Raw genomic sequence first — 24,736 nt, 5'->3', positions numbered from 1 at the left:
ACATGATACAAACTCCAGGAAAGTGTGTGTGTGATGGAGTTGCCATGCAGGAGGAGATAAAGCTTCAACCCACTGCTTTTAGTGTAATTCCCTGTCTTATCAAAACAAGGCTTTTTACGCACGTGCATGGAGTTTTTGTTCTTCCCTATGCTGTATTTTCTGCCAAATGAAACATTGCAGAGAGACATGAAGCATAGCTATTCAGGAGTTAGAATTGGTACACTTTAAATAGCATGGTAGTTTTGTCAGAGTTAGTCAATCTTTCTGCTTGGGAATCCATTGATGTTTCTCTGGATGAGAGGTCTGTGTAATTTAAACTTTGTTTTAACATTCTTGCCTTTTTTCCCCTCTCCATATTGCTCCATCTGAATTTCTTAGTACCAAACCTTCACAATCATGGAATTCCAGTCTCTGGAATTTACCTCTATCCAGGGACAGGGATATGAAATACCTTTATACCTGTCATTCTGAATGCTAGTGCTGCAATCCACGTTAAACATCAAGGGTGGTTTTTTTTCATATCCTGTTAATCTGCTGTGGCATTTCACAGCAGCTGGGCTGCCAAAAGCACCCGTTAATAAAAGCAGCCAGAAGGAAATCTCTCCGGCTTGTGCCATAGCTCCACACAGTCTGCTGCTCATGTAGGAATTCAGTACTGTCCTCATGCCCACACTAATTATGGGGAAATTTTGTGTGCAGGAATGGGATGCTTGTGACTTTCATCTAAGGAAAGGTCACACAATAATTGCACATTTCCAACCTTGATTCACGTAAGTGAATTCATCCTTTCCTTCCTAGGTTGTGCTGAAGAAGGCTGCAGCGGGTGACCATACTACTTGAGTATACTCTGAGCAGTCATTTTGAGATGAAAGCTCATTTATTGTACTAAAACCTAAAACTGTGCAACTGATTGGGCTTTGGCAGCTGCCAAGACAGGGAAGTTTGCCCTAAAGAAATCCTCTCCCTGACGAGGAGTATTGAGGTTCTTGAAAGATGTTGAGGTGCTTGAACATGTCCAGAGAAGGGCATCAATCTGGTGAGGGGGCTGCCTAGGGGCACAGCCCGGTGAGGAGAGGCTGAGGGAGCTGGAGATGTGCAGCCTGGAGAAGAGGAGGCTCAGGGCAGACAACTACCAGAAGGGAGGTTGTATCCAGGTGGGGTTGGTCTCTTCTCCCAGGCAACCAGCAACAGAACGAGGAGACAGTCTCAAGTTGTGCCAGGGAAGGTGTAGGATGGATATTAGGAGAAAGTTCTTCACAGCAAGAGTGATTGGCATTGGAATGGGCTGCCTGGGGGGGTGGTGGAGTCACCATCCCTGGAGGTGTTTAAGAAGAGGCTGAATGAGGCATTTAGTGCCATGGTTTAGTTAATTAGAACGTCTTAGGTGGTAGGTTGGACTTGATGATTTTGAAGGACTTTTCCAACCTGATTAATTCTTTTGATTCTGTGAAAGATGTTTGGTGGGTTCTATCTCCAGCAGGAAGTCCCATGCTTGTACCTGTTTCTTAAAGCAGGAGATAATCTGTTAAAATACATGATTTAGCATGTGCTTCTGATATGATGAGGGTAGGGGAGCTCTAGCACATGGGCATGTCAGAATTCTGCTTAATTATATCTTATATCTTCTTTTTCAGGTTAACAAAGTCCTGTTGGGCCAGTTGCATGCCAAGCATCTAGACTTGCACAAGCTGATGTGTCATGAAATCTGGTAGCTGAATTAGTGTCCTTCATAATCAGTGCACTTTCAAATAAATGAATATGCTGAATACTAGCGCTGGTACTTATTATTTAAGATTATTTGTACTGGATGTTAGAGTAAAATATTTTTTTTTTTTCATCACTTCTATTTTTCCACAAGAATTAGGATTTCTTGGACGTGATCAGGTTGCTAAAAAACAGCTGACTAACAGTGTGGCACAAAATACAGTATTTATTTTTAGATTTACCCCCCCCCCCCCAGCAGAATGATAAATAGTTCCTCTGCTGCTGCTTTTCTCTGTCTGACAAAAGGCAATGAGCTGTATCTGTGAATGCTCCTTTTTGTTGCTTTCTGTACAATGCGAGGGCTGTGCTGGATCTGGACAAGTGCTATAAACAGGAAAATGATAATAAGTGCTATGTGCCTGTGACCAATGCTCTTGAACTCTTGTCGTGTTTACTCCCATCAGTAATTTAAAGGCTTGGGTGGAATTTGTGAGATAGTAAAGTGTTTTTATGTATGTACTTTATTTGTGGAAATACGTGTATATTATATACATATATGTTTCCTTGCTAGCATTTTTCTGGCATCTGTCCAGGTTCCTGCTATACTTAACCAAAACATCAATAGCACAATGATTATGGCCATTGAATGCATCGTTTAATTTGGAAAGCAAGTGCCATGGTATGTGTGTGCATTGTATTTTCATTTATGTGATTCATGCTGAATAGACCTTTCCTGATTTATGCTTACAGACTTCACAAATGATGGAGTGTTGTGGTAAAAGGAATGTAGCACTGGTCCAGCATCTTGAGGCTAGGCACCATTTTGGGACTCCAGTCTGAGGGATAACATCCATCTCAGAAGCTGTCTTGAAGCCTTCAACTAGGGGGATCAAAAAAAATCTGTAGGTAGTGAATGAGTGGGTAGGGATAGTGAAAAGCAATACAGGAAGAGAAATCCATCAGTTTCTTAACGAAACAAACCAAGACTAACCACCAAAGGAGTGGATCTGTTACAGGGAATAGTGAAAAACAGACCCTCTAGAATTCTGAGCTATAAACTGTAACATTGGATACAACACCTGAAGTGTGGCTTTGCAAGCAGGAGGCGGCAACCCCCCAGCTGCCAAGAGCTCTTTTCCAAGACTTTTGTGCTGTAACCACTGCCAGGAAAAGATAAATGAGAAAGTCTATGAATGTTGTTTATTTCTGCTCTGTCTCGCTCAGAGGTGTAAAGAAAATAGAGTAAGAAAGGGTAACACACTGAAGGAGCAATTTGGGGAAATGTTCCTTTTCTCCCCACAGAAGCCATTTGTGGATGCTAGCTAGCTGCTAGCTACTCATGACATAGCTGTATTTGCAAAATGGGAGCTTGGGCCCTTACAGGTATCAAAAAGGAGTTCATATGTTCTCTCTGACAGCACTGGAATGTTCTGACACTTGGTATAATATGAAAGTATAAATGTGAGTGTTAAGAAATCCATATAAACTCAGTGAACAATTTAAGGTGCACTGGAACTGGCCTAGGATAAGGGCTTGCACACACTGCAGCTAGTTTGTAGCCTCTCTTGCTTTCTTCAGCACATGGAAGCAGATGAGTTGAGCTTTTCTGGAGGAAAGGACAGGATTGTAGTCTGCACTGCACTTTTTGGTCCTTTCAAGCATGTTTGCATTGTGCTGTCCTGTCTGCACTCGCACACACCTGATAAGCAGAGCCTTGGTGTAGCTGGGCAGTATTTTCCAGTGTGTTTTCTGATGTTAGTGCAGTTTAAACTGACTGTCAGCCAGCCATGGTCAGTGTAATGCAGGGCACAGTTTTGTGTTTCCCTGCTCTCCCTCCCTGTCATTGTAGCATGCTGGTTTCCATTTAATGGGATTGGATTACTTTTCACCTGTGACCTCTCCTTTCCTTTTTCAAAGAGGGACAATAGCTAAATATTTGATGAGAATATGAAATTATGTACTTTTGTGTGCTATGTTGAGATTTAATGGCAACTACATGTTGTTTTTCTGTGCTGTTTTGGTTGTGTTACCAAAGCAGCATCAAGTTAGGTTGTGGTTACTGGAGCACTGCCTGATGAGGAGAGATTGAGAGACCTGGGGCTTTTTAGTCTGGAGAAGACTGAGAGGGGATTTAATAAATGCTTGTAAGTATATGAGGGCTTGGTGTTAAGAAGGAAGGGACAGCCTCTTCTCTCTTGTGGCCTGTGTTAGGACAAGGGGCAGTGGATGTAAACTACAGCACAGCAAGTTCCACTGCAACATGAGGAAGAACTTTAAGGGTCACAGAGCACTGGAATGGGGTCTCCTTCTCTGGAGAATTTCAAGACCCATTTGGATGCATTCTTGTGTGACCTGCACTAGATTGTTGTCCTGCTTTGTCGGGGGAGGGTTGGTCTCTATGATTTCCAGAGGTCCCCTCCGACCTGTAATATCCTGTGAACTTCAACCAGAGGCCTTTGAGCCCCAGTCTCTCAGACACATACTGGTCATGTTACTGGTGTAGATGCTTCAAAGTAATTGTGAGGTTCCATTCCTGCAAGGATGAAAAATAAAAGACAAATATTTAGTATGGATGGTAGGTTCTTGTCTGATAACTGCAGTTGTTGTTTTAACATCAGTGTGTGACTGCTGTGCACCTTGACTCAGCAGTGTCTGCTTTGCCTTCCATTATTGTCTGTCTGTCTCTGTGTTCTGTCCTTTTGTTGCAAGAGACCATTTCTGCTTGGAAGTTCAGTTTTAGTTTATCGTCTCCTCCTTTGTTGCTTTCCTCTGTTTTAGAGTAATTTTGTGACTTCTTTTCCCCACCCTCCCTGTACTGGTGTCAGCACCACAGATGTGACTTACAGCAAAATAAAAGTGAGTGAAAGGCAGAGAATCTGATGTTTTCTTCTGTGTTACATTTGCCTTGTGTCACCATCTGAAATAGTGCCCTTTTTTTCCTGTAAGGTAATTGCAGGTGGCCAAACTATCATCATATTTAGAATACAAGATACCTATCAAGATGAATTTGTACTTGACTTCCAGTTGTGAATTCTCTGAAAGGGATAATTTTTCCCTGTAGGGAAAACTGCCATTCTCTTTTGGCAGAACCTCAGTAGTGATAAACATTGATCAGCAAATTGTTGGAGGTGATTTTGTTCATTTGTTTTGTGGTTTTCATAGGACTAGGCAGAAAACAAATTGCAGCAGAGGCCCTCCAGTTCAAGAGGGATATAGAGCTGCTTGGGAGAGTCCAGCACAGAGCCACAAAGATGATGAAGGGAATGGAACATCTCTCTTAAGAGGAGAGACCAAGGGAGCTGGGGCTGTGCTGCTTGGAGGAGAGGTGTCTGAGAGGTGATCTCATCAATGGTTATAAAGATGTAAAGAGTGAGTGCCAGGAGGCTGGAGCCAGGCTCTGCTGGGTGATGTCCAATGCCAGGACAAGGGGCAATGGGTGGAAGCTGAGGCAAAGGAAGTTTCATTTAACCATGAGGAGGAGTTTTTTCCCTGTGGGAGTGACAGAGCTCTGGAACTGGCTGTCCAGGGGGGTTGTGGAGTCTCTCTCTGTGGAGATGCTCAAAACCCTCCTAGGCTCATTCCTGTGTGATCTGGTCTAGGAGATCCTACTCTGGCAGGGGGAGTTTGACTGGATGAGCTTTCGAGGTTGCTTCCAGTCCCTGACATTCTGTGATTCTGTGACTTCTATACAGCTGAAGGTTATTTGCAAATCTTTTTTTAAATTCTGCTAAGTTAAAATGCTGAATCTGTATTAAACATTTTGGTTGTGAGAAAATTCTGCTTTGGACACACCATGTACAGTGAATGTTGTCATGTTAGAAAAAGGTCACAAAATATTTAATGGGTAGAGGAAGCCTCTTGTTGTCATCAGTTAGCTTTTCACATCTTGGGTGTTAACAGAAAACTTGTAGAATATGTGTCAAGAAGCACACATTTCAGGGCCATTTCTCCATTGCTTTTCTTGTTCTGGTAATACACTCAAAGCAGAACTAAATGCAATTGTGTGGATACAACTCCGACAGAGCATCAGAGTATCTTAGAAATAAGAGGGCTTGATATTTCATGATCAGATTACATCAGCCTCTAGACTGATGGGATTCTTTCTGGTGATGTCCTGTGCAAAACAACTGAAATGCTTCAAACACTGAGAATATGAGTAGGATGGAATGTGAACTGGGGGCAAATTTTTGCTTGAATTATCTAGTGAGTGGGAAGTATTTAAATACGGATTGAAAATCCAAGCACAAACACAAAGAAAATGTCTTTTTTCATTTTTTCTCTCTCTTTTCCCCCCTCCCCAGACTTCAAGTCTTAATGGTGCCTTTTATGTGAAAACACATAATTGCTTTTGTGTTTCAGCACAAGTTGGACAACAACTAGACTAGGACTTAGTAGGGTAGATACCGAAATCATAGTGAGGGAGATGAGGCCTATGTCTTAACATAAAATAATCAGCAAACGCATAGCTAAAAATGTGGTGCAAGACTATAAAGGCCACTTGCAAACTGCTGTTGCTTAAGAGTTTCAGACTTCTAAGTGCAGTAATCCACAACTCTAACAGTATTTTACTTTTTTAAGTCTATAGTGAAACAGAAAGAGAGACTGAGGACAATTACTGATATGTCTTAAAAAGCCTGGAATTGAGAAGCATTGGCCTCCATCTAGAAGAATCCATCCAGACTAGAACAGTAACCTCTGACAGTCTTCTGGCATGTGGTCTTAGAATAGCCTTCTGTATTCTCGAGTTGTCACATTTCATCTATATTAATCTCAAATTTTATAGAAGCCTCAATTTGGTTTAACAATTGAGATCTCACCTAGAAGATATTCAAAGAGGAGAACTGTGTTTTACCCTTCATTTTGTCGGTTAATAACAGGAAAATGCATGCTATGGTTCAGGTAATTGATGCTGTTTTTTCTTCAAGCTAATTTATTACTGCATTTCCTAAAGCATTCAGGATTTACATGTATTGTCACTTTAAACTGCATTTTGCCAGTATGTACTCATTATTTATATGATTCTGTCAAGAAATCATATGGGGCTTACTGTGTTTCTTTATCAGCATTCAGGAATCATTTCATTAGTATATTATACAGAAGTCAAAACCAAGTAGAAATGTATTATAGCTATCAAGTTCTTATTTCTATAAGAACTTGATAGCTGTAGGGTTTATAGTTTGACTTACTTGGATTCAGTTTATGGGACTGTAGTGTTGGAAAATGCTTAGGTACATTAGAAGGAATTGTTGCTGATGGTTAAGATCGAGTCATGGCTTGCAAAGAGTTGCACCTTGAAAACATGCTTGGATTTAATCTTCCATCATACACTTAATTCCAAAAGCCTTCTGCTTTAGATTAAAAAAAACAACAACAAAACAAGCAACAAACCCAAAGTTTGGTTTTTAGCAATAGTTTATTCTGGTTTTCAGCTGTCTATATAACTGAATAGTGATTTTTAACTTGATGCCTTTAGGCATCATGGTAGACATATGGATAATATGAATAAGTCTGCTGTTGTTCTTGGACACCTGCTCAGTCTGGTAAACTCTTTTACACGGGCTTTGCTGTTGTCCTTCTGTGTACCCTACCACATCACCTCATTTGTGTGTCACTTGCTTACCTGATTAGGTGCTTCCTTTTCCACTTGCCTTGAAGTTCACCTATTTTCCCCCCACCCCAAGCAATTTTTGTTCCAATTAACCAAGCTCCATTAACTGCAGTGTTGATGGAGCTCTGGTATAACTGGATAAGGGAGGAGCAACTGATGGCATCTATCTGGAGTAAGCATTTAACACTCCTCTGCAAGACATACTGGTCACTGAATTGGGAAAGGGCTTGAGGAGCAGACTGGATAAGAAACTGGCTGGATGGCTATGCTCAGAGCTGCAGTCAGTGGCTCAATGTCCAAGTGGAGACCAGTGGTGTCCCTTAGGGGTCACTACTGGGACCAGGGCTTTTTAACCTTTTATTTTTTTCAGATGCACAGTAGCTGTGTAAACTGCCTTTACTGAGAAGGTGTTTAAAGGCCCAGCCTGAGAGGATTCTGGGCTATCTCATTTAAACTATATTCTTACCCTGAAAGGCTGGAGTAGATGATCCTCAAGGTCCCTTCCAATCTGGTATTCTGTGAATAGTAGATAGTAGTGCCTTCCTGAGCTAACTGGACCAGCATCAGGCAAGGAAAGTATATACATGGCTCAGCCTATCATAAACTGTAAAGCTGGAACAACCAACAAAGTGACCTTTGAGGAGATGGCTGTTGATCCTGGCTCACTTTCCAGAGGGCATATCTATCTCTGGGGCTACACAATAAACTGTTATGGTTTAGACTCTGGTAATTTATCAATCTATTTGTGTCTGTTTGGGCTGATTTTCTAGCTCAGACATAGAGGAGAGGTGAACATTCCAGGGATAGGTCAAATAATGGCAACAATAGATAAGTTAATATAATTTCATTGGAGCATCAAGAACTTCATGTCTAGAAGCACAGCTTGTTCTCCTGTTTTGCTGGCTTCTGCTGCTTGAGCTGTGCCTGCCTACTATCTTCCCTGGCTGCTGTTTTGGCTGCTGCTGCTTTTGCTGCTTTGCCACCACTTGGCCCCTTCCCCATCTCTCTTAAGGTTATTGCATTTTTTTTCTTCTCTAGTAGTTTATCTCTCTTTATACCGTTATACTTACACTGTAGGAAGTACAGTTTCTTCTTTCCCTGACTTTCAGAAAATCTGTGTTGTGGTGAGTTTATTCTCCCAGAGAGGGATCCACCCTAACCCAGGACACTATCCCTCGTTGTCTGCACCCACTAACTTCCTTAAAAGTAATTTTCCTTTGTACTCGGAGTACCTGATGACATCAATAGCTAAAAATGTCCTCTCTTGTTCTTCACAGGGTTCTGTTAACTATTTTATGCTGTAAAGTTGGTCCCCCAGATAAAGGAATTTACTCAGATGCTATATGGGTCATGATAGACAGTGCTGTTTCTGAGCCATTGGTGGTGTCTTTCCTGAGACTTGGCTGAATACATCAGTGGTTAGTGAATAGGTTTGGAAGAGCTCTGTCCTGGGTCTGAGGGTCTCTGCTTTGAAATGCCTTTTACTTGGAGGGAACAAGGGATGCAAAATTCCCTCTAGTATCTACAGTACTCTTAATGAGTCTCCCTTTGTCTTCTGGGCATTTGGAGCATGGTCTTCTTATGCAAGAGTGGAAAAGCATACTGAAAGCAGTCATCTACCCTTAAGTAGCATAAAGAACAGCAAGCGCCAAGCTGGATATAGTGGGACATAAAAAACAACTCGGAACGTGAGCTGTCTGTATTTATTTGAAGTTCTGTGCTTTTCTAAATCACACCTTTTTTCTTCAAGTAAAGACACCCTCATTGCAATAGCTGGTAATAATGTTCTGCTAATACTGTTAGTTCTACAGACTCAAAAGGATCAGTGTTGCTTTACCCAGGTGGAAAGAAATGGAAATTGCACATAGTCAGAGAGCACAGTGATGCAGCCTCATAATACCCCGATTACTTCCTTCTCTAAGGTAGTTTCTTCTACCTCATAATGACTTTGCAAGAAGCTTACTGAAAGGCTGTAACCTTTCTGCAATTAGAATAATTATAGCTTCCTCAGATTAAATTGCATTTCCTCCTTCCAATAGCATTACCTGCTTTATGGGCTTATTTGGCAAAGAACTGTACAGCACCTTCCTCTAAAGTCTCGTCCCAGTCTTGATGTTAATTTAGCAGAATTTTATTAACATTAACTGCAATTTAATAGTTATTCACTGTAAGAGTCATGATTGCAGGAGATTAAAATAGAAAACTGAGATACGTATGAACGTACTTTCTCCCTCAAAATGATTTAGGCAAATTGCATTTCTAGACAAACACTGATATGTGGAATTTTTTTCTTCTGCTATGAATAGAAAGTCAGAGTGATAGAGGAGCATGCTCTGGGCTGGAGGATCAGAAGAGCTAGCTGATAACCAATTTGCTGCATCTTCAGGACTACTTCCACGGGGTGGGTGTATTTTTCCTCTTTCTTGGAAAGAGCACAGGTTCTTCAGACAAGCTGGCTTTATCTTGTTCTCTGCATATGTGTGTGGTAGGGTTTTTTGTGTGTGTGCTTTTTGTTGCTGTTGTGGGATTTTTGGTTTTGTGGTGTTTGTTTATTTGTTTTCTTCTGTGTGCCACCTTAGCATATGGGTATTTACAATAAATTTTGCTGCTACTGAAGAAATGTTTTATCTCATCTCTTCCCCATACTTACAGAGACTCAATTTCTAGCACATTATTTCAAGGTTATGTTTTAGGGATCCAAGATGAGGCACAGCAATGTGAAGTAGGAAGTGAAAGAAAGGAAAGCTTAAAAGAAACACTGAAGTGGATTGGTAAATGTATCCTCAAAAGCTGGTAACACAGATGTGGATTAAGCATAGAGTTAAGCATAACCAGAGTCTCTCCCCTCATGTTCCTTTCAGAACTTCCTGTCCTGTTTCCACAAATAAAGAGAACACTTTGGTAACAGGCACAGTTTTACCAGGATCCTTACACTATCAGAACATTGCGAGCAGCTGAGGGCTGTGTGGAAAGAAAAGAGAAAATTCTGATTATATGGAACAGGGGAAGAACACAAAAAAGTCATTCAAAGATAATATATTGTTGTCAAAGACAATGGCAATCATGGCAATAGAAACTCACAGGAGCATGAAAAAGACTGAGGAAGGCAAGTTATCGGAGTGAGGAGAGACCTGGATTTGCCTCTGCAGTAGAATTATTACTATTATTATTACTTTTTTGGCTGCAAGCTGTTCAAAATAAAGTAATTACTTGCACAGATTGGAAATCGTGCTTCCCACAGCAAGCAAGTCTCTCTGTCTGCCAGTCCTGTTTTCTGTTGGCTCACCGACTGCCATCTCGCGTTTTACATCCCTGTGAAGGTAGTGGTAGGTAGTGCTCGCTTGTAACAGGATCCATCTAGCCTACCTAGATCCTTTTTTTAGGCCCCTAATTCAGTTTATAGACCTGTTCCTTCACACCTTAGGCCACCTTATACTGGATTACTGAAGTGGAGAAAACCTTTCAGCAAATAGTGTAAGGCCAATCAGGATTACTCAGATTCTTATCTTCTGCACCTTATTCTTTAGCATAAGGCCTGCTCCTTAAAACATTATATAAACTCTAAGCTTCTGTGATTTTTCAGTGCAAACATAGCTTTTCTTGGAATTGCTGCTGTGTGTAGCGAGTGCAGCACAAATTCAAGTTGCTCTTCAGAAACTCCATCTGCCTTTTTTGAAAAAAAAAAAAGAATAAGATTGAATTTAGAAGCACTATTTTAGACTAGTTCAAGTCTCAACATGAGTCCTTTCCTTGGAACTGGTGGAGAAATCTCTCCTTTTAACTGATCAACTTACAGAAGGTTTGCAGATATTGCTGTAGAATACTTAGTAAATGCACATATGATCACATATGATAATAAAATGTGTTACAAAATATAGTCATAGACTTTATATATATATATTACTCTTTAAAGCCCAGGTGCCCTGGTGAGGTATGCTAGTACCCATTGTCAGAAGTTTAGAGCTTTCATTCTAGCCAGCTGATGAGCCTTCAGAGATGCTAAAGCTTCAAACAGTAACCCTGCAGTTGGCATCCAAGTTGTGGTTTCCACACTGCCTCAGTGGAAGACAGTGTCTGCTGGAGCTGTTTCCATTGCTCCTGTTCAATGGATAACTATAAGGTTTTGCTCCTTAAGTTCACTTCATGACTTTTGAGAAGTGCTGGCTATGAGATTAAAAGAAGTTGTGTAAGTATCTGAGTATAAAAATGTGTTTGCTTAGTTATTTAGTCTTTGCAGCTGTGGTGATCCTGGCTGGAAGACCACTGCACTTCAAGGAGTTAGCAATTCACATAGCAATTAACCTGAAAAGGCCCTGTGCTGTGCTGCAGGGAGAGCGTTGTCCTCAGCCTGGGATGTGCTGCATATATCCTTTGGCTGCAAGATAATCTCAGCTGGCTAATTAATTGTAATGAAGAGGCCTGCAGGCAGCTCCCACTTGGCACCAGCCATGGCCACCTTGACACAGCTGCATGGCCTTGGCTTTATCTTGAAGTGCAGCAGCAGGTTCTTGTATGGACGTCCTTGTTTGCAGCTAGAAGTGATAATAGAGTTGTTTTCTTATGTGAAAATCCTGTATGACTTCTCCTGACTGAAGTGTTGGTCACAGAATCAACCAGGTTGGAAGAGACCTCCAAGATCATCCAGTCCAAACTGTCAGTTTCTCCAGAGATGCCAGCATGCCATGCTCTGACTGAAGTCTGTGTCCAGTGCTGTGCCACTTGGGTTTCCCAGCATCTGCAGGATTGTTGTATTGTCCTCTTGTTCTAATCCTAGCACCAGTAAATTGTATTTTGATCAATACCATCAGCATTTTAATTTCCTTGTTTGTTTATGGCACAGTAGAATGACAATAAAAATGTTGTTAGGAAGAGAAGGGAGAAGAATTTGGGATTCGGGATGGAGGATTACTTAAGGATATGTGAATTAGGAAAACAAGGATTGGAAAGGGCATCATGGCATAGAAGGAAAAGGATTACAGGGTCTGGAACGTTGAAGGTTGTAGATTACTGAAATACAAATTTTGAATTCTTGCATATGTCCTTGCACTTCATCCAGAGAAATTCCATGGAGATCTGCCTATTAGGAAGGGATTGCTGTCTTAACAGAACAGCCTCTTCTGCTGAGCTAGGAAGGGAGTGTGTTGTCTGCTAGTAAGGTACAGGTGGCTGTTATCATGCGGTAACACATGGAGCATGTATCCCTGGAGCATTAAAGTCTTGCATTTCAGTGTCAGTGAAGAAAATCCATCCAACTATGGTTTTAAATCTATACATGTGTATATGCTCACAGACACGCACGGAAACAAAGTAAAATAGAATCATTGCAAAAGTGCTAGTTAATTGCCATTTTCTTAAGATTCTCTAGAGATTTGGAGTATTTAGTGAATGTATTTCACAATTTTATGTAGTATAGCACAGACAGTCTCCCTCCTTCCATTTTTAAAAGAAACCAGTGGATTAACAGAAGGCTAAGGAAAAAGTGTAAGCTATAAGCACAGTCTGTGAAATCTTCCCTTCACACACTGACAGTTTAGTTTTACAATACCTTTTGTTCCTATCAACCAGAGGCCCATCAGAATGAGTGGTACAGTGTGGTGGTTCACTGTAGAAGGTAAATTCAGACTGCAGACCATGAAATTTATGTTGATATGCAATTCCCTCAAGGTCTCTAGAGGTTAGATTAATGTACTAGGGTAATGCATTCTGTAAGCTCCATTCCAATTTATGCATGGTTTTAAAGGCCGTGAAAAAAGTGCTGAGACCCGCCCTGTGTGCAAGTGCATTCTATCAGCCTGCCGTTCCCAAGTAGAGAGTAGAGTTCTTCGTGGCACTAGTAACACTTGCTGGCCACAGAAACCTGTTTTACTGCTGTAGCCTTCAATGTAGCAAAGCTTGGTGGCAGCACCTTTCCGGCTGAGTGTTGGGCTTGTGTGCTTTGCAGCATTTGGTGAGAGCTAAACACTGAATAGACCTCATTGCATCTTTTTGGTATCTGTGTAGTAGAATCACAGTATTAATAAGGTTGGAAAAGACCTTCAAGACCAACCTACCCCTAACCCACCTAATTAACTAACCCGTGGCACTAAGTGCCTCGTCCAGCCTCCTCTTAAACACCTCCAGGGATGGAGACTCCACCACCTCCTCGGGTAGCCCATTCCAATGCCAGTCACTCTTGCTGTGAAGAACTTCTTGCTAACATCCAGCCTGAACCTGTCCTGGCACAGCTGGAGGCTGTGTCCTCTTGTTCTGTCCCTGAGTGCCTGGGGGAAGGAACCAACCTCACCTATCTACGACCTCCTTTCAGGTAGTTGTAGAGAGCAATAAGGTCTCCCCCAAGCCTTCTCTTCTCCAGGCTGCACACCCCCAGCTCCCTCAGCCTCTCCTCACAGGGCTGTGCTCCAGCCCCCTCCCCAGCCTTGATGCTCTTCTCTGGACACATTCCAGCACCTCAACATCTTTCTTAAACTGAGAGGCCCAGAACTGGACACAGTACTCAAGGTGTGACCTAACCAGTGCTGAAACTCACTTTATAAGTATTGGGAAAGGTGTAAGTACCCTGGGTGTTAACGTGTGCCACTTTAAATACAGGTTTTGCTGGGACATGAAATACACTAATTTATTAGTTATGGTTTATTATTATTATATTTCTTGGCTATACTTTTCAGCACCAGATACCTCTAGTGGAAAAAAAAAAAGGCATTGCAGCGGATTCAGCAACAAACCCATAATGCTAAGGGCTCAGTTTTCAGGATTAAATTCCCTTCTCATTGCTAAGGTCTCACAGTTTTCAAAGGAAGATAAAACTTTGTCCTGATAGAGTTTTGTAAAAGCAGGAACTGTAGTTTCCACTTATAATCCACACAATTATTAATATGTACCAAACATAAGCTAACAATTTATAGGACTACATTGAAGATTAAAGTAGAGACTAGTTTTAGGCATCTGGGCCTAATATTTAAGTATCTTGAGTTGAGAAACTAGTAGCAGAAGTTCTACTGAGTGAATTTTTATGTCCTTTATGATTTTTGTGGGCTAGGCTAACATTGAGTAGCCTTTCTTACGAACAGTGTGTTTAGACTGTAGAAAGAATTATACATATGATTCTACAGGTTTTACCTTTTGTAATCACCTCTTCACTAATTCCACATTGGCTGATCCACATCTAGTGATTCTTGGATATGGGTTTTATTCCTATGATCATTTCAGCCTAGGCTGAGCATGGTATGGTTCAGGACTGTTATTTGTGCCATTTATATTTCTGAATTTACATTCTTCAGCTGTTTTGGTTCTAGACTAACAGCAACAGAAAATGTGTTCCTAATTGCTTCACAAAGTGGGAAGTCTGCAAACCAGTTAGAATGAAATGAGCTTTGTACACTGAGCACATCATGTGTTTTTGCCACTGAAATGGAATGGGGAATCTGAGTCAGCTCTTTGCGAAGTCACTTGGCGCCTGCTTCTGTGTGAACAGGTTGTTTCTCATGATGCACAGTGGATTGGGGGGGCATATCTGCAGAATATAATTTCCAGTTACCTTATATACAGATTAAAGAGTCACCCTGTGTAATTTTGTTCTAAATATCTATCTAATGTGAAGTTTTTCAGACTTGCTCCTTTTACACTCAAAATCCTTCAAACAATTTTTGGATCACCATTCAAATTGTATTTCTTTTAATTGCAACTCTGAATAATTAGATGTATGGAGGCATTATTTTGTGTGTCAGTGTAACAATACCTCATTAACTGTGTATGTTGGAAATGCTGACAAGTTCCTTTTTAGGAATGGAAATTTTTAAGTCATGTTGGATTACTTCATTATTAATGATTTTATTAACTAGGCATAGACCCTGACTCAATAGATGCAGACCAGCTCAGAATAATATGAGGTCTATAGAAGCAGAAAATATCAGTAGTCACAGTCCCCCTCTTTTGTCTGAGAACAACACATTTGGCTTTGTTTAAACTCAGGCTTTTAATAACAGAGTTTTGTTGTTTGTTTGTTTTATTAAGACAAAATAGAGAATATAGTGGAAGTTTGTTTTTTATTAATAAGCAAAAAAAGCTTGGAACAAAGGGTCACTTTTGACCATTTCTAAGCAACTATCAGGGATTTATTTGCTCAAATAAATTCTCAGATTAAATCTTTATTATTTTGTGAATATCTTCACTGTTCCAGACATACAGAACCATTGTTAACACCGGTGAGACTGCGAGCACATCCTACAGTAAATAGCAACAGTCTCAGAAAGGAAGGCCAAATAAATGAGAATGTGACTGTCTATTGAAATACTAGATCTAATTAACATAATCTTACAAACTCCACTTGTAACCGCATATCTAATGGTTCAAAAACATCCATGGAGAGCTGGTTCTTTGTTCATTATACCAGCCAGAGTGCTGCACACAGGCTGCTTTCACAAAGCCTTGCTTTCATCATAATGCATCTTATGTATGGTGTTATAAATTTTAACCTCTGTTAAAACAGCAATAGACATGAGTTCACCAAATCTTTATCTGAATAGTTTTCTTTATGTCATTCTTTCTTTCTTTCTTTCTTCTTAAAAAACCCAAAACAAATCAAAAAAGAAGAATACTCTACAAGGTATGTGTATCTGTACAGAGAACATCCAGTGAATTAGCAAGTGTCTCATGAAAAGGCTTTTTCATCTTATCAAGTGAGTCATTTATTTTCTCGATGAATTTCTCGTTTGCCTAACATTGTAATCAGCTGCCACCAGGACAACCAGTTATTTTTGCATTCAAATATCATGCCAGATAGCAGCAACCATGTGCAAAAGAATTGGTCATGCAATCAGACAGTCAGACTTTCACACAGAGCAGTGTGCCTGGTGTAAAATACTCCCTTCAGAAAGGGAAAGCAAAATATTTTCTCGCTTTTGGAAGTGCTTTAAACTGTCAGTATGTTGTAATATGTAAAATTGTCCAGACTGATGTGGTGTGATCTACCAGATATTGCTCTGCATACGTTGTCTGTTGGTGTTTCAGCTATGTTTGGGAAAAAAAAAACTTTCAATCATTTGAAAGTTTTACTGATGTTAAATATGCTTGAATTTCCCCTGTGTTGTTCTTTGAGAAAAAGGAAACAGTCACTCTTTGTGTACGCATCATAGCGTGGTCCAGGCCAGAAGGGACCTCCAGAGGTCATTTAGCCTGGAGCCCTGCAGTCAGCAGGGACATCCCCACTAGTCCAGATCACCCGGGGCACCCTCAAGCCTCACCTTGAATGTCTCCAGGGAAGGGGCCTCAACCACCTCCCCAAGCAAACTGTTCCAGTGCTCTACCACCCTCATAGTAAAGAGCTTGTTTCTAACATCCAATCTAAATCTGCTCTTCTCAAGCTTGAACCCATTGCCTCTAGTCCTGTCACTGCAGGCCTTTGTGAACAACTTCTCCCCACACTTCCTGTAAGCCCCTTTCAGGTACTGGAAGGCTTCTGTTAGGTCCCCCTAGAGCCTCCTCCTCTCCAGACTGAACAACCTCAGCTGTCAGGACCCAGCTTGCCTTGGGGAGTCTGGCAAGTGAGTGCCATGACTTGGCTGGCAGGACAGGGGCCTCACAGCCAGGGCCTGTTCCCTGTTACAGGGGTGGCCTGGGGACAAGGGGTGAGCCCAGGCCCTCAGCCAGTCAGACAGTAGGCAGCAAGGCTGGCATGGCTGCTGGCACAGCTCACCAGGGCAGCGTGCAGGTGGCTGGCTGCCTGGCACAGGCATGGCTGCGCTGCAGCAAACAGGGAGAGGCCTCTCAGCAGCACTGCCTGGAGCCTCTCTCCAGAGCTGGGGGAACAGAGGGCAGACCCCCAGCTGCCCAGACAGGCCACCAAGCTCAGGTAGGGTTATGGCACTTGCTCATATGTGGGCCAAAAGGTGGTGCCTGCAGCATAGACCTGAATTAGGGCAGAAAACGTCTTGCTTTGTTTCCAATTATTCAGTCTCTGCTAAAGAAAAGGGATGAGTTACGTAGAGTACCAAAGGCAGGGCAGCAGGGGGAACCACAGGCAATGTGTTGTACCAGCTTGCCAATAGAGGTCATTCATGACATCTGAAGACCCATCAAGGAGACCGAGTGAAATCTTACTGATTCTCCAACCTATGCAGGTAGATTTTCTGGATGTGTTTGTGTTTTCTCTTGTAAGCAGCTGATCATAACTGGGTGCAGTTGACAGGCCATGTTCCCATGGACTGGAGGACCTGGCACTCCAGAAGTCATACATTAAATTTCTAGAGACAATTTTCCTAGAGACTTCATGCTACCTTGTAAGAAGCTACTGCATGGATTTCTGTCACCTTTTCGAGCAGAATAAAGGACTGTGGGGTGAATATTTGTATATTCTATTAAAAAAAAAAGACAGTTTGAGTGGATCAGGATGCCTGGTTTGCAGTTTCTAGAAGTTACTGCAGTGTCTTAATGTTACAAAGCTAGAAATGGGTAGATTCAGACTGGATGTTAGGAAGAAGTTCTTCACCATGAGGGTGGTGAGAGCCTGGAAGGGATTGCCTAGGGAGATGGTGGAAGCCTCATCCCTGGAGGTGTTTAAGGCCAGGCTGGATGAGGCTCTGGACAGCCTGATGTAGTGTGAGGTGTTCTGGTCCACGGCAGGGGGGTTGGAACTGGACGATCCTTGTGATCGCTTCCAACTCTGACTGATCCTATTACTCTACTTGAAGAAGCAGAACTTCATGGGTATACTTATGTCTATTGATTACTCAAAGGATAGCCTTGTGCAATTTCCATGGTTTGGAACTTAAATACTTACTCTTTCCTTCCGACCCCTAACATTCTATGATTCCAGTGCTTTATTTACATCTAAAAGAAATTTTGACTTTACAAAATAAAGTTTTAACTTGAAGGTACTGTATAAACTGTAATAGTTGTTTATGAGTAGATGCTGGTTAGTATGAAAAATGAACAGGCTATAAGATCCAATTTTAAATTACCATTTGACCTTAGTTCTTAAGGGAACATCTGTGAAAATCTGTGAGTTTTCTCAATTTGGAAATCATTAATTGCTTAGAACAGAGCTTCCAATTCACAGGAAAATAATAGTCATTATCAAAGGTCCACTAAAATGCTAAATGTTGAGTGGAATACATTGCTAGTCCTAAAAATGTATTGTAGAGGAGTATTAATAGTCCATTTTCCCCATCTTGTTCTTGAGCTGAAGGTTATCTTGCTTAATTTATGCCATCCCTTTGATTTCAGAGTGAGGCTCATTTAGTGTGTAATAATGGTGGGATTTTTGTTGTTGTTGCTCATAACCCCAGAAGATTGCTTTCAAATTCCTAAGATCACCTGCAGAGATACACTTCCCCCTAGAAGGGTCTTAGCTGCAATAGTTGACTCATTGCTTTCTGAACATGTGCAGCAGGCACATTGCCAGAAGGCTGCCAAGGTGGAAGAGTAGCACACATCCTGCACCAGCAACAGGGTAGGACACACCATGAACAGAGAGGGCAAGACATGAAGAGCCAAAAGAGGGAAATGAAACTGAAGTAGTTGTCTTTCAAATTTGGATGCCTGAAATGTTTTCAAGACACAAGGTACATTTAAAATGTAAAAACAGAAGAAGAAGAAGAGGAAAGGATATGTTGAGTTATTGGTGTGTGTCCAGAGAAGGGCTATGAAGCTAGTGAGGGGCCTGCAGCCCAGCCCTGTGAGGAGAGGCTGAGGGTGCTAGGGGTGTGCAGCCTGGAGAAGAGGAGTTTCAGGGGAGACTTTATTGCTGTCTGCAGCTACCTGAGGGGAGGTTGTAGCCAGATGGGGTTAGTCTCCTCTGCCAGGGAACCAGCAACAGAATGAGGGGACAGTGTCACGTTGTGCCAGGCTGGATATTAGGAAGAAGTTCTTCACAGAGAGAGTGATTGACATTGGAATGGGCTGCCTGGGGAGGTGGTGGAGTCACCATCCCTGGAGGTGTTCAAAAAAAGACTGCATGAGGCATTTAGTGCCATGGTCTAGTTGATTGGATAGGGCTGGGTGCTAGGTTGGACTGGATGAGCTTGGAGCTCTCTTCCAACCTGGTTGATTCTATGATTCTATATAACCTTGTCCGGTTTGCCTCCTGAGAGCTGGGTAAGAAATCATGACAAAAATGAAACATTATTTGCTTTATGGAATTACAGAAAAACCTAAGACATGTGAAAACTATGTGCATTTTGTGTTGGTCACTTAAAAGCATGTTACATTAGGATTTTTAATGCCTTAATTTTCACCAGAGAATGTTAACTCACTAGACAAATTCAGCTAACCAAAACCAGGCAGCCCCTGGCCATTCTTAGTTTAAATCAGCAGCCATTAGAAAAGGCTTGGTATACAAAAGAGGACACTTTTAAAAGCTAGGCATTGCTGTTGAGAGTCTGATTAATACAGTGTCAAGGTGCCTTTTGTGAACTAGACACTGGTTTATTCCAAAGATTGTGGGTCTGACTGTCCCCTTGCTTACAAAGTTATTGAATGCATGTGCACAAATAAGAGTGAAAAATAATGATGTACACAAAGCCCCCAAATAATCCAGCTTTTGTTTCCTTCACCTGAGATCTTTGTATCTGAAAAATGAGTGTAATTATTCTTCCTTTCCCAGTAGAAACAGTGCAATGGTTTAATTATTAGTGGTGTATGCTGATAGACAGTAGCCTTCTTCTGAGGTCATCAAAGTGTTATTTTAATGTTGTTTTAGAGGTCTATAGAAAAGGTGTCAGCTGGTATAGTGTCTGAATGCAGAATGTGACAGTATAAGATAAACTAGAAAAGGTTGCAATGCTATATAATGGTATTTGAGGCTAGAGACTCATCTAGGATAAAAAGATCATTGGCTGACATCTGTCCTAGATCAGCTGGAGTAAAGCAGCACAGGAATGGAAACCTTTAGTTTCTTCTGATCCTGGGTAGGAAACATCTGCTTGTTTCAGAACATCACTTTTGTCCAGTTAAAGTGTAGTCCAAGACTGTATTTTAGATTTTTTTTTCCCCCAAAGCACGATAGTATGTTTTAGGACCAAGCACCCTTCCTAGCTGGGTTAATAAGTAAAGATGTTGGACAAAGGAAATACTAACAAATCTCTTTCTTCAAACATAGCTGTATGATAGTACCTTGCTTTTTTTCCAGAGTTCACCTTGGTCCTGTGAGCCAGCTCTCCTCACATGCTTTGTTGCATTTTGTAAATGTCTTGGCAGCTGTGTCTTTGCTTGGAAATTCCACACAACTTGTGGCTGCAACAGTCCCAGACCAAGAATAAGAACTGGAAGCCATGAGACACAAGAACAAACATTATTTAATCTCTAAAGAATAATTTGGGAGAACAGCTAATAGATGAAAGAGGAGCAGTCTTGTTATTCACTGTGTCTTGTGGCTGTGACATGGAGAGCATCATGCTTCCCCAGATATATGCCTAATTAGGAACAGGAAATGAAAAAAGCAAACTAAAACCCCAGAGTCAGGAAAGTTTGGCTTCTCTGGGATTTATAAATGGGATATAGGGTAAGTTGTATTCATCCCCTCATTAGCTTTTCTGGCTGGAATGGCTTCTACTGTCACAGTAAAATATAATTCAAAGAAGGCTGACATTTAATATGATTTATTACACAAGAGGGGAATAATAAGTGTGCTTTTATTGTAACTGAAATGTAACTGTGTGTTGGTGCATGATCTCATAACAAAATTACATCTGAGTCTTTCAAAGAGGATAAAAGCCCTGTATGCCTGTAAACTGGGTACAAGACTTCCTGGCAGAGCTGTTTTTATACTGTTGTCAACTTCTTGACTTAATAGACTGCTTCTGCATGCTTGTGTCCTACTGTAATGCCTTATATTAGTAGGATCATGAGGCTGTTTCTGTATAAAGAACATTGCATGTGACTTACAATGCAGCTACAGAAGAATCATGTTTAAGTGAAATTCAGTTTGCTGCTAATAAGCAGCTCTACATTTCAAACATCCATATGGTTTTTTTTTCAATGTTAAACTGTAACCCTTGCAAAGATTAGACTTCCATAAAGGTTCAGAAAGTTTCTACTTCTGAAAGGGTTAGAGGAATTATGCAAGAACTTCTGTTATTTTTGTGTTTTCCTACCCCTACCTAGAAGGGCAGAAGTAGCAAAATCTTCATATGGTTTTTGTTAGAAACATCATTTGGGATGAATCTCCTTCAGTCTTGACACACCCTGACCATTCATTAGCAGCCTGGTTTGTTGGCTTAGAATCAAAGAGTTGTTCAGGTTGGAGTGAATGTCTGAGATCATCTAGTCCAACCATCCTGTGTGCTTGTAGCTTTGAGTACTGAATGAGAAGCTTGTATACACTTACTCTAAAGGAGGCATTGCTATTGCTGAGGCATAGTATAGGAATGCTTTTAATATCTTGATTCACCAAAGTAGAGGGAAGCAGCACATATACACACAGCTCCAACACCTTTCTAATAAAAATACCCCCCCCACACACATTTTCTACTCATATATAATTGCTGCCCAAACACCAAGGAAGAACCCTGAGTAGTCTAATAGTTATTAAAGTAGAAATACAATTTGATTAGGCTTGGGTAGCATACTGCTGGCCAAATGCCATGCTAGCTGGTGTACATCTGTGTTCAGCAGTGTCTGTTCAGGGCCTTCTGTTACTGTGCTATATTGAGATTTACTGAGGCTGCCTTTGGCAGAGCTGCATTTCCTTAGCATTTGCATAAGGATAGCAGGAAATCTTGGGAGGTAGCTGAGTGTGAGAGTTCAGGCAATGAAATAATAGAATCATAGACTCAGTCAGGGTTGGAAGGGAGCACAAGGATCATTTAGTTCCAACCCCCCTGCCATGGACTGGAACACCTCACACTAGATCAGGCTGTCCAGAGCCTCATCCAGCCTGCCTTTAAACACTTCCAGGGATGGGGCTTCTACCACCTCCCTGGGAAACACCTTCCAGGCTGTCATCACCCTCATGCTGAAGAACTTCTTCTTAACGTCCAGGCTGAATCTACCCATTTCTAGCTTTGTTCCATTCCCCCCAGGCCTATCACTACCTGACATCCTAAAAAATCCCTCCCCAGCTTCCTTGTAGCCCACTTAAGATACTGAAAAGCCACAATAAGGTCACTTCTCCTCTCCAGACTGAACAGGCCCAACTCCCTCAATCTCTCCTCAGAGCAGAGGTGTTGCAGCCCTCTGATCATCCTTGTGGCCCTTCTGTGGACACCTTTCAGCACATCCATATCCCTTTTGTCCCAGGGGCTCCAGAACTGGATGCAGTACTCTGGCTGGGGTCTCACCGATGTGGAGTAGAGGGGGAGGATCACTTCCCTCACCCTACTGCCCACACTTCTCTTGCTGCAGCCCAGGCTCTGGTTGCATTTTGGGCTGCAAGAGCACACTGACAGCTCAGATTGAGCCTCTTGTCCACCAACACCCCCAAGTCAACATCCTCATTATGTTATCTACTGGTTATGCTGAGTATCTCTTTGGGTAAACATTGAACATTGCTGTGAAGTTCTGTAATAACAAAATGGGAAAATGACTGTGACTTCATAGCACAGGCATCGCCTGTGAACTGGGAGATTGTTTTCTTTGTCTTTGTGTACTGCACCATGACAGGCCATTTAAAAATGTGATTTTTGTTATTCCTACATGGAGTTCAGCCCTTGTAAGATTATCATGGGAATGCACATACGAGGCTATGTGTTTCTCACACAGAATTATTCACAGGATCACGGGATGTTAGGAGTTTGAAGGGACCCAAAGAGGTCATAGAGTCCAAAGCCTCTGCCAGAGCATGGCCATACAATCTACCTCAGGTCACAGAGGAATGCATCCAAACAGGCCTTGAAAAGTGACAGAGAAGGAGACTCCACAACCTCTCTGGGCAGCCTGTGCCAGTGCTCTGGGACCCTTCCAGTCAAGAAGTTTCCCCTTGTGTTGAGGTGGAACTTCCTGTGCTGCAGCTTCCATCCATTGCACCTTGTCCTATCTCAGGGAGCAAGCCTGTCCCCCCACTCCTGACACCCAGCCCTCAGGTATTTACAAGCATTTATTAAATCCCCATTCAATTGTTTGTTTTAGTCATCCCACAGAGAATGGAAGTTTTGTACTGCTCAGGATCATGCAGGGATTCTGTTTCTTTGTGGGTAAAAGGAGAGGTTGCTAGCTTGCAACTTTTTTAGATGGCTTCAGGTTTTTGGACTCACATAATATAATACCTTATGCTTCCTTTTACCACAGAGACATTGCAGTATCTAAATTGACAATGCTAAGGTTTTTCAGTGCTAGCTCTTCTATTCCACACTTCTGCGTGGTGCAGAAATACAAAGTGATTAAGAAAACAATTTACTAAATGATGACTACTGTAGATAAATGTTCCACTTGACAGAAATGAAAATGTGTTAGCAGACAGTTCATATTTTTGGATTTAGATGTGTCAAATAAATCTTGAGGTCTCTGCTTGCATGACTTGTCATTGGGGAGCTAGTGATGTGTGTAGATTGGCCAGCTGTGACATGTAAAGGCTTTCCTCACACGGTAGCATAGGCTGGAAAAGCACAGTAGTTACTGGCAGTGCAATACCTTATTCTCAGTTAGCAAATCACAGGCCATTTCTTTGGCTGTATTGACTTCCCTGAGATCCAGTGGCATTCAGGTGCAGACATTTCCATTTCTGCTTATTCACTGTAGGTTAATGCAAGCTGATAAGAGCCGTTTGTGCTATCAGCCATGGTTGCAGTAGGTGGGCCAGTCACTGCCTGATAACTTCCCATGCACAGAGGCTGCCTGCTTTGTGAATTTCCATTCTTGCTGGAGGAGTCCCTGACACTCAGTTGTATTTAATAATCTGTTTGCATGCCTGTGCTTGCTGGGGAAAGGTGCTAACAACACAGAGATCCACAGTTAATACATCACACAGACAGCTTGCTGAAGTGATGCAGGTACAGCGACATGGACAGGGATGAAGAAAACTACTATGGAAAACATGGTAATTTACCTGCTTGCTTTGGAAAATTCTTAAGAACCTAATCTATTTCTCATTTACTTTGACTGTGTTATTTCAGTGACTTTAATGGGCTTGATTCCAGCCCTAAGTGTTTTTTCTTCAGTTATTAACAGTATTTTAGATTTTTTTTTTCCAGCTTGACATGAATAAGTTTATGTAAATTCCAGGTCAAAGGTAAACTTTATATATGTATAAAATTTAATTTAATTTTATTTTATTTTAGATAAGTAATTTAGATTTGATTTTTTAAATTATTGCAGTGATAAAGTGCAGCACTGAAATTTCCATGCTATTTTGAGTCAAAACTGGTAAATGAGATATCTTGTAAAATACTTCTTGTAGTGATAACTCAACATACAAAGTTTAAAGCTTTCCATTTTAAAGCAGCCTGTGCAGTGGATTCATCTCACCTGCAAAGAGTGAACATCTCAGTATTCAGT

General features: G+C 41.5%; 1 protein-coding gene across 5 annotated transcripts in view; it reads left to right on the top strand.

Moving 5' to 3' along the window:
* The window catches only part of SLC44A5 (solute carrier family 44 member 5), an 89,386-nt gene that overhangs the window by 5,367 nt on the left and 59,283 nt on the right, over positions 1-24,736 (top strand). For 2 of the 5 annotated variants that reach the window (XM_064147522.1, XM_064147523.1), the window contains exon 2: positions 1,635-1,777. The exons of 2 other annotated variants lie outside the window; for them this stretch is intronic. In XM_064147522.1, coding sequence (XP_064003592.1) covers positions 1,753-1,777 — 25 coding nt within the window. In that variant the 5' untranslated portion in view covers positions 1,635-1,752. Of the gene's footprint in view, positions 1-1,634; positions 1,778-23,292; positions 23,326-24,168; positions 24,279-24,736 lie in introns of those variants that run through there. One more of the 5 variants, XM_064147521.1, reaches the window with a different exon arrangement.

The sequence above is a fragment of the Pogoniulus pusillus genome, chromosome 8, assembly GCF_015220805.1.
Source record: "Pogoniulus pusillus isolate bPogPus1 chromosome 8, bPogPus1.pri, whole genome shotgun sequence".
In the NCBI taxonomy this organism is placed as follows: domain Eukaryota; kingdom Metazoa; phylum Chordata; class Aves; order Piciformes; family Lybiidae; genus Pogoniulus; species Pogoniulus pusillus.
This window is presented reverse-complemented; position numbering and strand designations above follow the sequence as displayed.